We start from the raw sequence: 13,780 nt of genomic DNA on the forward strand, positions 1-13,780 counted from the left end.
TTAAAACCTAAGAGAGCAGCTGAAGACGGGGGAAAGAGCTGCATGTGGCTCTGGAGCTGCAGGTGCCTACCCCTGTTTTAGGGCATAGGGTTGCAACGGTATGAGATTTTCACCATCTCAGAAAATATCACGGTTTCACAGTATTACAGAATTTATACAGTTATCCCTCAGAATGACCCTTAAAGGAATAAAAACAGAAGGTTTTGGTTTTATTACTATAACTGAAACTTGAAGCCATTTTTTGATGGAAGTTGTGTAAAAAGTCTCCTCTTCAAAAATAACTAAAATAGAACGGAGATTCTCCGTCAAGTTGCATTTTTTTCCCCAAGCAAATGTACACAGTATGATGACCGTCAACTTTTATATCACAGTATACCTTGAAACTGATATATCGCTGCACCCCTATCAGCAGAATCTCTACAATTAAAAAACAAACAAAAAAACAGTAGTCCCATGTACCCAAAGACTAAACATGGTATGATAATAAAGAGGCTTTATCTCAGAAACTACAGGGAGCACAATTATGTGTTTAGTACCTTTGAACTTATAACAAGTTGAATATCAAAGCATTTTTATCATTTGTTAAGAAAATGCTAACATTGATCATTGATAAAGTGTGATTTATCATCTGAACTTAAAAAAAAAAACAAAAACAAAAAAAGTACAAGTTCATACCGGAAGATCTAATGGACAAACTTAGTCCTTGCCAGATTTCAAGACTTTGGACTGATGGTTTTTAGACTTGTTGTGCCCTAGACACACCTGCATTTATATCTGTGCACAACAGCTTCTATAATGTGTGTTCTATAACTGCTCTTATCACAACATAAGACAATAAAAAGAAGATTATAGCTGCCGCACAATTCTGAGCAACCTCTGGAACCTAAGACGGTCATCTACCGCTCTGAGATAATTGGCAAGTAGCAACTCAACAGTGGCTTCACAAACTGAGTAAGCCATTCACTGTTGTGTAGGAAAGCAGCCATTCGTGCATGGAAAGGCAGATTTGAAACCACTGTAAAAAGTTCAGTTATCGAAACAAAAATCTGAAAATACACATATTGCATCTAGACAGTATGGAGATGTTGGTAATTTATTTGTAACAATGATTGATTTGCTCCATAAGTGAAAAACTGATGTTTAAAATTGCCATTTTTACATTGACTCCAATTGTTCACATTAGAGCAAAATTCAAAATGCTGTCAAAAATTCAGTTTTTGAGATAACATTCTGAAATTTGCCACACATCATCTACCATGACTCTAGAATTTTGTCATTTTTTTCATGAACATTGAAGATTTATTTAACAAGAATTTGCATGTATATGTTTACAGTATCGTTTACAGTCAAACATTTTGATGCACTGTAGGCTCAATTTTTGATAAATCAAAAATCTGGGAAACATAGTTTGTGTAGGACAGTCTGAAGATGCTCTGTAGCAAGTTTGGTGTCAACTGAGCAAAAACTGTGGGAGGAGATACGTTTAAGAAGTTTTACAGTTTTTGAAAAAAAAAACAGAGTGATGAAATTCATAATTTTTAATAGGTTTAAATGTACAAAAGTTTCTTCAGTATTGGGGCTACAGTTTGATGAAAGTTGTGAAGTTGTAGCTTTTGAACTTTAGACGCTTGCTGTAGCGCCACCATCAGGACTATTGGCTTGAGTTTACAGCTGAGGATATCTGGCATGAGACTGGACCTTTGTGCAAAGTTTGGTGAGTTTTCACCCATGGGAAGTATGATTTCCTCGAAAGAAGAAAGAAGAAGAATACCTAGGATTACAATGGTGACCCTAAAAAAACAAGACAGGTAGCTTTAGTGATAGCGTCTACTGACAGTTTTTTGTCTTTTCTTTTAGTGGTAGGTCTTCTTTGTTGGTGCTTTGTTGTAATTTGCTCCGTACAAACTAACGACTTTTGGCTTCTAGATGTTTTCATCCCTCACATTCGCTGCCAATCAGGGCTTTTGATGTGTCACACACTTATAAATCCCATGCTGAACGGCAAGAGATAGGTTACCCATGATGTTTCTTTTAAATTAAATTAAATTACATTTTTTAGCTAGTTTGCCTCTTTATTAGGAAATGGGTGTGCACAACATACTGATACAGTGAATGAAAAATTCATTCATCACTTTTTGTACAGGCCCAGTTGAATATTGCAATAGCAATGTGTGGTTATCACAGAATCCTACAACACATCTGGACTGGCATCACAGCACATCATTTGAGAACCACTGCTTTAGACCAGTTAGAAGAAATGTTTTGGCATTTTTCTTGTAATACTATCACATACTGGTTTATCTTTGGTAGACCCTTGGGATGTATGGCTACAAGGTCATGCAGAAAATATGTCACCAAACCCTGAGTTTGTTATTAAGTTGCAATAAATATCAGGTATACAGTAACCTTATAGGCTATGCAAAGAGAAGAGTCAATGCATAATCATTTAATACCTGCAAAAGTTGTTATGCCCAATTTTCACTCCGAGCCACGGTCACACAAACTTTGCTGCTTCATTATATTGAAAAAAAATAAACTTGATGCAAATATGATAATGCCTTGGTCTGGTGTGTTGTATGTTTCTTGTGTTTGCCCTTTACATATGGCTTTCAGTTTAGAAACTTAATGACAGACTCATGTATGAGGAGAGAGTGATCACCTTGGGGGGAGTCCTGGGTGATGGCAGGTGCAGAAGCAGGGGGAGGATTCAAAGCCCAGTGCAAGTTTCTCCTGAGCTCCTGCTGGTCCTCTGTGTGGACCAGTTCATACACACTCTGGTGCATGACATCCGTCTGAGGGGAAAATAAGAGAGGAGGAATCAGCTTACACCAAAATAAAACAAGTTAAGTATGATTAGAGACCTGCAGGATGTTTCAAAATTACACACGTAATCCAAACCCATGTCAAAAAAATTCAATTCAAAATTCAAAACAGTGTGTCTGAGAAAACTTTTTCCCTGTTGTGTGCACTTCTTCGAAACACAACTGCACACAGCTGCCCAAAGACTCTCAGTGTGTGCTGCTATCTTGAGCTGTGGGGCAAAGACGTGTTGTTCACTGCAGCCCACTGCTGTGTCTGGTGGTTTGTACTAAAGGCCAAGCTATAAATAGGTCAGGTCTTTTTGCTGTTGTTTGAGCGTCTGACTCTGCACCACACAGGGAGCACACCAATGGATCAAACAAGACCCCCGCGCCGCTCCCTGCAGATGCTGCACGCAAGCCATCCATCCGGAGCCATCTGTTGGCGTCTGGATGTTTAATATGGTCGAATTTGTGCCTCTATATTTGCACCTCGCTGTGTCTAACTATGCTCCTGAAAATGAAGAATGATGGAGGTAAATCCTGGCTATATTAGATGATTAACATGATGGGTTAAAATATAGATTCATGCATCCAAATCTCAAATGTGTGTTTTCAATTAGACTCTAAAGTACAAACCTCAAGTGTGTGTGTGTCCAAAGCAGTGGGTGTGGTTACAGCACCTACAAGCTCTTGTCTACAGGCTGCTGTCTTCCACCACCAGCAATCCAACTAAATGCTGGAATGCTGGGACAATTACCCGGTTGTCTGATTTTGAAAGGGAGTCTCTTGAGTGACAACTACATGGGCATGAAGGTGGACATGTGGTAGAAAATTTGGCATAATTATTGATCAGACATTAACTTTTAATGAAAACTCAGACAGCATTTTTAAGAGAGCCAATGAGCGCCTGTTTTTAATCAGGACGCTGAAGAGCTTCGGTGTTAGCCAGCACATAGTGGAAACAGCATACAGAAGTCTGGTTGAAAGCATTTTATCATTTAACATTACAGCATGGTAGAGCAACCTGAGTGCAAAGAGCAAAAACAAGCTCTCCAAGATCGTCAGCACTGCAGGGAAGGTGATCGCCAAGTCACAGAAACAAGTCAGCAATATATTTGATAGTGCTGCTCCCATCTGGGAGTCAATTAAGGGTCCCAAGAACAAGCCGGAACATATTATAGAGGTCCTTTATTCCCTATGCCATACAGGCAATGAACACAGAATGACTGTATCAGGGAACATCACTTTTTGAATCTTCTAAACATTTCTAAAATATTTTCACCAGTTTTCACCAGCCAAACATTACTAAACATGCTCTTCCCAGGCATTTACAGATAAACAAACTGCTAGCACTTGCTAACTTTGCTCGCTAAGACTAGCTGCATATGCTATACATATCTCGTCAGTCATCCCCTGCCCAAGTGGATTAATGGCCAAACACAGTGGACGGACAAGAAATCTATATGTGCTGTGCTGTACTGCAGCATAAATATAAGGTATACAACTTGCACTTAAGATAAATATTATGGATGTAATTTGTGCTTGAGGTAAATACTTGGGCTACAACTTGCACTTATATATTAGGGGTGCAACTTGTACTTAAGATAAATATTAGGGCTACAACTTGCACTTATATATTAGGGGTGCAACTTGTACTTAAGATAAATATTAAGGCTACAACTTGTACTTATATATTAGGGGTGCAACTTGTACTTAAGATGAATATTAGGGCTACAACTTGTACTTATATATTAGGGGTGCAACTTGTACTTAAGATAAATATTAGGGCTACAACTTACACTTATATATTAGGGGTGCAACTTGTACTTAAGATAAATATTAGGGCTACAACTTGCACTTATATATTAGGGGTGCAACTTGTACTTAAGATAAATATTAGGGCTACAACTTGCACTTATATATTAGGGGTGCAACTTGTACTTAAGATAAATATTAAGGCTACAACTTGTACTTATATATTAGGGTTGGAACTTGTCCTTTAGTTCAATATTAGGGCTACAACTTGTACTTATATATTAGGGGTGCAACTTGTACTTAAGATAAATATTAGGGCTACAACTTACACTTATATATTAGGGGTGCAACTTGTACTTAAGATAAATATTAGGGCTACAACTTGCACTTATATATTAGGGGTGCAACTTGTACTTAAGATAAATATTAGGGCTACAACTTACACTTATATATTAGGGGTGCAACTTGTACTTAAGATAAATATTAGGGCTACAACTTGCACTTATATATTAGGGGTGCAACTTGTACTTAAGATAAATATTAAGGCTACAACTTGTACTTATATATTAGGGGTGCAACTTGTACTTAAGATGAATATTAGGGCTACAACTTGTACTTATATATTAGGGGTTCAACTTGTACTTAAGATAAATATTAGGGCTACAACTTACACTTATATATTAGGGGTGCAACTTGTACTTAAGATAAATATTAGGGCTACAACTTGTACTTATATATTAGGGGTGCAACTTGTACTTAAGATAAATATTAGGGCTACAACTTGTACTTATATATTAGGGGTGCAACTTGTACTTAAGATGAATATTAGGGCTACAACTTGCACTTATATATTAGGGGTGCAACTTGTACTTAAGATAAATATAAGGTCTACAACTTGCACTTATATATTAGGGGTGCAACTTGTACTTAAGATGAATATTAGGGCTACAACTTGCACTTATATATTAGGGGTGCAACTTGTACTTAAGATAAATATTAGGGCTACAACTTACACTTATATATTAGGGGTGCAACTTGTACTTAAGATAAATATAAGGTCTACAACTTGTACTTAAGATGAATCTAATGGCTACAACTTGCACTTATATTATATATTAGGGGTGCAACTTGTACTTAAGATAAATATTAGGGCTACAACTTGTACTTAAGATGAATCTAATGGCTACAACTTACACTTATATTATATATTAGGGGTGCAACTTGTACTTAAGATAAATATTAGGGCTACAACTTGCACTTATATATTAGGGGTGCAACTTGTACTTAAGATAAATATTAGGGCTACAACTTGCACTTATATATTAGGGGTGCAACTTGTACTTAAGATGAATATTAGGGCTACAACTTGCACTTAAGATGAATCTAATGGCTACAACTTACACTTATATTATATATTAGGGGTGCAACTTGTACTTAAGATAAATATTAGGGCTACAACTTGCACTTATATATTAGGGGTGCAACTTGTACTTAAGATGAATATTAGGGCTACAACTTGCACTTAAGATGAATCTAATGGCTACAACTTACACTTATATTATATATTAGGGGTGCAACTTGTACTTAAGATAAATATTAGGGCTACAACTTGCACTTATATATTAGGGGTGCAACTTGTACTTAAGATAAATATTAGGGCTACAACTTGTACTTAAGATGAATCTAATGGCTACAACTTGCACTTATATTATATATTAGGGGTGCAACTTGTACTTAAGATGAATTATTAGGGCTACAACTTGCACTTATATTATATATTAGGGGTGCAACTTGTACTTAAGATAAATATTAGGGCTACAACTTGTACTTAAGATGAATCTAATGGCTACAACTTGTACTTAAGATGAATTATTAGGGGTGCAACTTGTACTTAAGATGAATATTAGGGCTACAACTTGCACTTATATTATATATTAGGGGTGCAACTTGTACTTAAGATAAATATTAGGGCTACAACTTGCACTTATATATTAGAGGTGCAACTTGTACTTAAGATGAATATTAGGGCTACAACTTGCACTTATATATTAGGGGTGCAACTTGTACTTAAGATGAATATTAGGGCTACAACTTGCACTTATATATTAGGGGTGCAACTTGTACTTAAGATAAATATTAGGGCTACAACTTGCACTTATATATTAGAGGTGCACCTTGTACTTAAGATAAATATTAGGGCTACAACTTGCACTTATATATTAGAGGTGCAACTTGTACTTAAGATAAATATTAGGGCTACAACTTGCACTTATATATTAGAGGTGCAACTTGTACTTAAGATGAATATTAGGGCTACAACTTGCACTTATATATTAGAGGTGCAACTTGTACTTAAGATAAATATTAGGGCTACAACTTGCACTTATATATTAGAGGTGCAACTTGTACTTAAGGTGAATATTAGGGCTACAACTTGCACTTATATATTAGAGGTGCAACTTGTACTTAAGGTGAATATTAGGGCTACAACTTGCACTTATATATTAGAGGTGCAACTTGTACTTAAGATGAATATTAGGGCTACAACTTGCACTTATATATTAGAGGTGCAACTTGTACTTAAGATGAATATTAGGGCTACAACTTGCACTTATATATTAGGGGTGCACCTTGTACTTAAGGTGAATATTAGGGCTACAACTTGCACTTATATATTAGGGGTGCAACTTGTACTTAAGATAAATGTTGGGGCTACTACTTGTACTTAAGGTAAATATTAAGGGTGCAAACTGCACTTACAATGTCAGATTTTTTCGTCTACACCACATTAGGATGATAGGATTTTCCCTAATATCAAGTCAGAGGTATAGAAAAGAGTTGCAGTGATACTGTACCTGGTGGAAGCCCAGGTAGTCCTGGATGGTGTGAGAGGAGTAGAAGATGGTCCCGCTGGCTGTGACGACCATGACAAACCCGTTGAGAGCCTATGAAACAAAGGATGCAGAGACACAGACAGTTAGCAGAGACATCTCATTGTGTGAGAGCTTTCAGTATGAAAATGGAGAACCACACTGTCACCACCAAGACTTCACCTGTGAAATGTTGTTGACAGTAATGCTGTGAATGACCAAAATATTGTATTCAAAAGGGGTGTTTGCAAATGATCCTGACTGATGCAGGTCATTTTAGGTTCTCTTAACAGGTCCAGCTCTGTTTAAGCCCCCTGGACTACCATCTATATGCTCTGCACTGCCATGTTGAGGGATGAAAATGATTATTATTTTCGCGCCTGGGTTTAAAGAAGCATGTAGGCAGAATAAATGTGGACCTTTGTCAACAAACATATGTGAAGCATGTGGCATACATATATAATGTGAACTCCTTTGCCTCTATAACATTTTTATTGCTTTGAATTATTTATTTTTTTCTATTTCTGTAAAAGGAAGGAAAAAAGTTTCCTCCATTTGTTCACCACAGCTGCAGTGTGGATGTTCATGCTTATAATATCTGAGTGGATCAGCAGTACCACAGGAAAATAACTGCTCGGATCACAAATGGAAGCACAGGAGGAGAGTATTAAAGGAAAATTAGGAAGCTTTCTTTTTGTTTTGGTGTGTGCTGCAGAGTGTTGGAGATATCAGCTGTAGAGATGTCTGCCTTCTCTCCAATATAATGGAACTAGATGACACTCAGCTTGTGATGCTCAAAGTGCCAAAAAAATACATTTGAAAAACTCAACATCAATGTCTCTTTCCAAGAAATCATGACCTGGTTACTCCAGTGTAGTGGAGTATTGAACTATTTTCATCCTGCCAAGCTAAACTTGCCTCCCCTATCACCATACAGAAGGAGGCATACATTTACTCTTCGACGAGAGGCTTGTGCTCAATAAATAACCAGATGTAAGTATTAATAGGGAGGTCCCCCGCAGTTTTCAGAAGGCAGTATTGGACCTCTCAGTTTTTTTATTTTTTACAGTTTTTACAACTAGAATTCTGTGTCAACGTCAAACAGTAGCAGGCAGACGGCAACTGCCAAGAGAAAAACGATGAGGATAACGTTATTTACTCACAAATAAAATCAGCAGTGTGGAAATATTTTCGATTTCAGAGAAAATACGAGTCAACAGACAGAGCACATGCGTAATGCAAACAATAATGTTATGAGATCAAAAATGACATAACATTACCTGCCTGGCTGACATCTCTCTCAGCTAACTTCTTGCATCAACACAGCAACTGCCTAATTAATTAATATTTGACTGAGAAAAACGTGCATGCAGGCTGAAATCCAACCGTGCTGTTCTGTCAGGAGATGGCGGTGACTTAACTAACAGTAAATGAGAAAAAGTAGAAATAAGCTATGAGTAGAGGAAAAAAAGTCTGCTAGCTGCTAGGCTAATCCATGCAATGTAAACATGCTAAAGCTAATATTGGGTCACTAGCAAAATACAATGTTTTGTCTGTAAACCTCAACAGTTATTACTGAGCTAAATTTGATCACTTTGTTATATGACCTTGTTGCTAATACATGTTTTATGGCAGTTTGCCCTTCAGGGCTTTAAGACAGATAGACCTGTTTTGAGTCAATTTAAAGTAAACTTTACTACAATAAAGTTGTTATAATTATTTACATTATTTGTGTTTTTTTTTAATCTTTTATGGCCAAAAGCAAAAAATAAAGGTGTGGCAGTTTCTTCCGTAGTGGATTGTAATAAATGGGCATATGATACTGTCTCATATCAATCACAGGCCCCTGAATCACATCAAATTCAAATTGTGGTAGACTTTGTAATATCAACAAATACCTTATGGTTGTCCAAAGAATTGATATAATATTGTACCGTAATGAAATACCCCTATACAACATGATATTAAAAAGAAGATATGGAAGTTGTAATGGTGTTTGTATCTCACAGGTTGTAAGAAATACCATAGAGAATAAATGGAGAGAATCATCCAGAGTGATTTTATTAGCTGCTATCAGCACATCTGTAGCTTGCTCTGTCGGTTGGTTGGTCGGTCAGTCCACAAAAATTTCCCCACCCTTTGGTGGCCGCAGTTTTTGCCCTAGGAGGCTGAAATTTGGAGTGGAGGTCGCTGCTACTGCCAATTCATGCTTGTCCTGCACTTTATCTCCTATGGGATGAGTCAATATATTGATCAGTGACATCAGTTTTTGCTGTATAAAATATTTTTATTATGACCGTCCATTTTATGAAGGAGACATATCAAAATTATTTTAAACATAAAATGTCCTGTGTTGTCCAACCCCAGGTAGGCGTATCTGAAGGCTGTAACCTTAAATAGCTCTGTGGCGCTAGGTGAGCTAACAGTAGATACACACTTCCATCTGTGCAGTGACACTGTTGGCAGGTGTAGTTTGGTAGAAAGGAAATACATTTCTGTCTCTGCTCACAATAAGTCTGTGGATTACCTTGAGTAACCAGGTCATGAATTCTGGAAAGAGACATTGCTGTTGAGTGGTACTTTTTTGGTACTTTGAGCACCGCAAGCTGAGAGCCATCTGGTACATCTCTATTTCCAACATTCAGCAACTCACACCAAGACAATCCAGATTGATAAACAGCAGCACAGGTAAGAGGGAAATTCTGACTTAGAGGTGAACTGTCCCTTTAAGTGAAATGGAGCACATTCATTGTTTCTCTTCAAAGGGGAACAGCTGGTCCAACATTTCCACCTCACTAAACGCACACGTGCCCTCCCCCGGTGTGCTAACATTTCATAAACAAACACTCAAACAGACATGCACCAACAAACACAACTGTCCTCACAGCGCCACAAACATCCGCACAAGCAAAGTCATCTCTTTCCTAAATCAGCCCGCAGGCTGCTGCGATGACTAATGCTGGAGATGTTATTCTTTCTGATACTACACCACTGATTCACCACAATTATCTGCCGCACTTCCTCCAGAGTAAACACAAACACCCAAATGTCAAGGCTGAGCGTTTCATACAAACAGCCACCAAGCGAGGGCGAAATCATGTTTCATGATATGATGGCTCCAGTTTTTCAGTTACTCCTGTGACACTGAGCTTGAAATAATTTAACTTCTTATGTAATTTCCTAAACTGTTTGTTCAAAAATAGGACAATTGCGAAATGCTCTGTTGCTGCTGGAGTCCGATTTGATGTGAACGACTGTGTGAGCTGCCAGAAATGAGGCCACACCTTTAATACCAGAGAGTCTACTCATGTGCACTCATTAACCTCCCAGCTGCAAATGATTTGATTCAGTCATGAGTGTGAACCAAAGAAGAGCTATGGCTCCCAAATGCTGCGTTAAGATAAGAAAATATAAATAAGTAAAGGTCGGTCTGCATCGTCAGAGCAGGTTGTTATCAGTTAAAGTCAGAAATAACCAATTCTGTGTGTGTTTATTTTCAATAACGTCCAAAACGTAGAAGCACAATTAACACATTCTGCCATGTTTCCTCCATTTTCTGCGTCTGAATAATTGATTGGCTCACAGCTCCTCTATAATTCACCAGTGTCTGATGTGAAGAACAGCAAAGAAACCGGCTCAGACTTATGGCTTCAGAAATAAACCTCACATTCCTCAGCCTGTGAACCGCTCGCCATCCATCTCCCCTCTCGTCCCGACGATTAGGAGGAGAGAGAAGAGGAGGAGGAAGAGGCCCCCTGTGGAACACTCCCTCGCTTTCTCTCCAAATGAGCTTTCATTTCTCATTACCAACAAGCTGGGGAAATGTAGGCTTATCATAATAATGAAACCTCCCTGGTAGGGTCGGGGTACGGCGGGCAGGCTGTTTCCTCTCCTCTCCTGGAATGCCAGAGTGATGCACATTGGGAGGAACTGGACTGGAAAATCAATGACTCCGGCGGATCCCAAAAAGATCTGGCAGCCAACGAGCTCGCTCTCCACTCAATCACACATACAGTGCAGAGGGCACATAACCGCCGTGAACCAGGAGACACTGTTTTTCTGGAAAACAGGTCTGTTGATGGCCTTTTCTTAGAAAGCTGAACTGTGACCTCAAAGTGCAGCGAAATGCTTCAGATTTTCAAACAAAGAAATGTTGTGTTTTACCACTGACAGTTATTTGGATTTTATTTTCGGCAAATTTTAGTGCTGGTGCTGCGCCCGGTGGATCAGATTCAGCCTAGTCCGGACCACATTATTTTGCCGATGATAAATGATATAATAATTTTATTTTCCTAAACTTTATGCCTTGTTTTTGCACACTCACCCACCTCCGTACATACTCCTATTTGGTTAAGTAAAGATGCCATGACATGACCCAACAGTGTAAGCATAGCCACAGCTGACACTATTTCAGTGTGTTTTTCGGTTTATTAAAGTTAATTCTAATGTTTGGGTCATCTAAAAAAGTCTTGTTCAGCATTTGGTTGTACTAAAAGACCCTCTGCAAGGTCAGACACTCAGTTTTTCCCAGTATATACATATTGTTTTAATGGTTTAAAACCTGTTTTTTTGCTAGCCAAAATTAACATTAGCATGTTCACATTGAACCACAGTTGTAAAATGCACCATGCTAACCAAGCTAGCAGTTGGCATTAGGGTTAACTCCACCCTCTAGTCCAAATGTGGTCACGTCTGGTTCCAAAAATCCAAGATGGCACCTGCAAAAATGCCAAACTCAAGACTTCAAAAACAGGAGCAGTAGTAGTGATTATGAGGGGAGTAAAGGAAGATATCAGGTGACGGGACTCTCTCGAAACTTGGTACCTCACCAGGGTTTTGCAGGATGTAGCAGAGTACGTTTCAGTGAGCTCTCTGACTGTCTCAGGGTGCTCTGAGTGCAAGTTCATACTTATGAAGACAACTTGCGTGCACCTTTGTATGAACGCAGAACAAAAATTCTGAATTAATGTTTGTATGAGAAAGAATAATACAATAAAATACATGTTACAGAATATACTAGTCATGCTTTCCTTGTATATCTGGTCTCAAACCTACTCACATGGAAACTGACAGTCTGCCTTGTGAGACCGTTTGGGCATCTATTGATGCAACATACTACACTGATATCTGAATAAAGACTAAATGTCAATATATTTTAGCTCTATTTAGTCATGCATATTTTTCTGAATTATGTTATGATGTCTGGTAAAAGTCATTTGAAATTCAGCCGGGAAGTCTGGTCATGGTAGCGACTGTGCCAGCAGTACAAGGAGCAAAAATCTAGGGGTGCTTTCACATCTGCCCTGTTTAGTTCGGTTCAGTGAATGCAAGCTTGTTTGGCCTCTAAATGTGAACACGGCAATCACACTCGGCTGCCCACCAGACAACCGGACTGAGACCTTCTTGAAGAGGTGGTCTCCTCCGGTTACAAACAAACTCTGGTGCAAGAACGTGTTCTGACCTGGATCTGAACCAGCTGCAGTCACATGACACATTGTTTTCTAGTTGGAGCCGCGCCTCGTTTTCAAACTGTATGCTTTGACTAAAATGAACAATGACAGCAATATAGTCCACGATGAGCAGCGCTAAAATCAACCTGCGTAGTTGTCCCTCCATTGTGACATTAGAAAGTGTCACATTTATCTTGCAAGTGTACTCTTCTTCAACGTTTGCTTTACTTCCTGGATTTTTCCCACATGGAAATTCTGACCAATCAAGAGCAGCTTTCTCACACAAGGCATTTGATCTGGTCCTCTTGTGAACGCTACCGTGAGAACACGAACCAACTCTAGGCAATTATACAACTTTGGAACTAAATAAGTCCCTGATCCGGACCAAAGGAGACGACTCTTGAGCAGGTGAAGTTACAATGCGACAGAGACAGACAGAGACAGACAGCTCAGCTAACCAATTGTGGACTATGCTTATCTTCTTATCTGACTCTCTGCAAGAAAGCAAATATTTCCCAAAATAATGTCTATCTGCTCCTTTAAATGTAACAATAACGACCAAAACATTAAAAATATGACCCAAATATAAAACAAACAAATAAAAAAGTCCATAAATCTTCAGGGTGACAGTGATTATCTTTAAAATTCTTATCTGTGTGTGATTTGAGGACTAACAAGCTGAAATCAGGTCTTTAAATCACAAATCTTCCTTTAAATATCACATTTCTGTTCAAAAGAATCAAAACTTAGGTGGGAATTCTTTTGGTACCAAGTTATCCCAAACGAGGAGCTTTTTAGGCCATATTCAGATTAGTCCCAGACACAAGGTTTACCCACCAGTCCAGCAGCAGACTGGCTTCACTAAACAGTTGACTAATGTTTCATGAGGGCGCAGCAGACAGTG

The 13,780-nt window shown here is 38.4% G+C and overlaps 1 protein-coding gene across 1 annotated transcript in view; it reads right to left on the minus strand.

The window, feature by feature from the left end:
* The window catches only part of LOC125900187 (aryl hydrocarbon receptor-like), a 62,278-nt gene that overhangs the window by 12,288 nt on the left and 36,210 nt on the right, over positions 1-13,780 (minus strand). The window contains exons 4-5 of the mRNA XM_049595080.1: positions 7,412-7,501; positions 2,660-2,792 (exon numbers count right to left, since the gene is read on the minus strand). Of these exons, the coding sequence (XP_049451037.1) occupies positions 2,660-2,792; positions 7,412-7,501 (223 nt within the window). The remainder of the gene's footprint in view (positions 1-2,659; positions 2,793-7,411; positions 7,502-13,780) is intronic.

The sequence above is a fragment of the Epinephelus fuscoguttatus genome, linkage group LG13, assembly GCF_011397635.1.
Source record: "Epinephelus fuscoguttatus linkage group LG13, E.fuscoguttatus.final_Chr_v1".
NCBI classification, from domain to species: Eukaryota; Metazoa; Chordata; class Actinopteri; order Perciformes; family Serranidae; genus Epinephelus; species Epinephelus fuscoguttatus.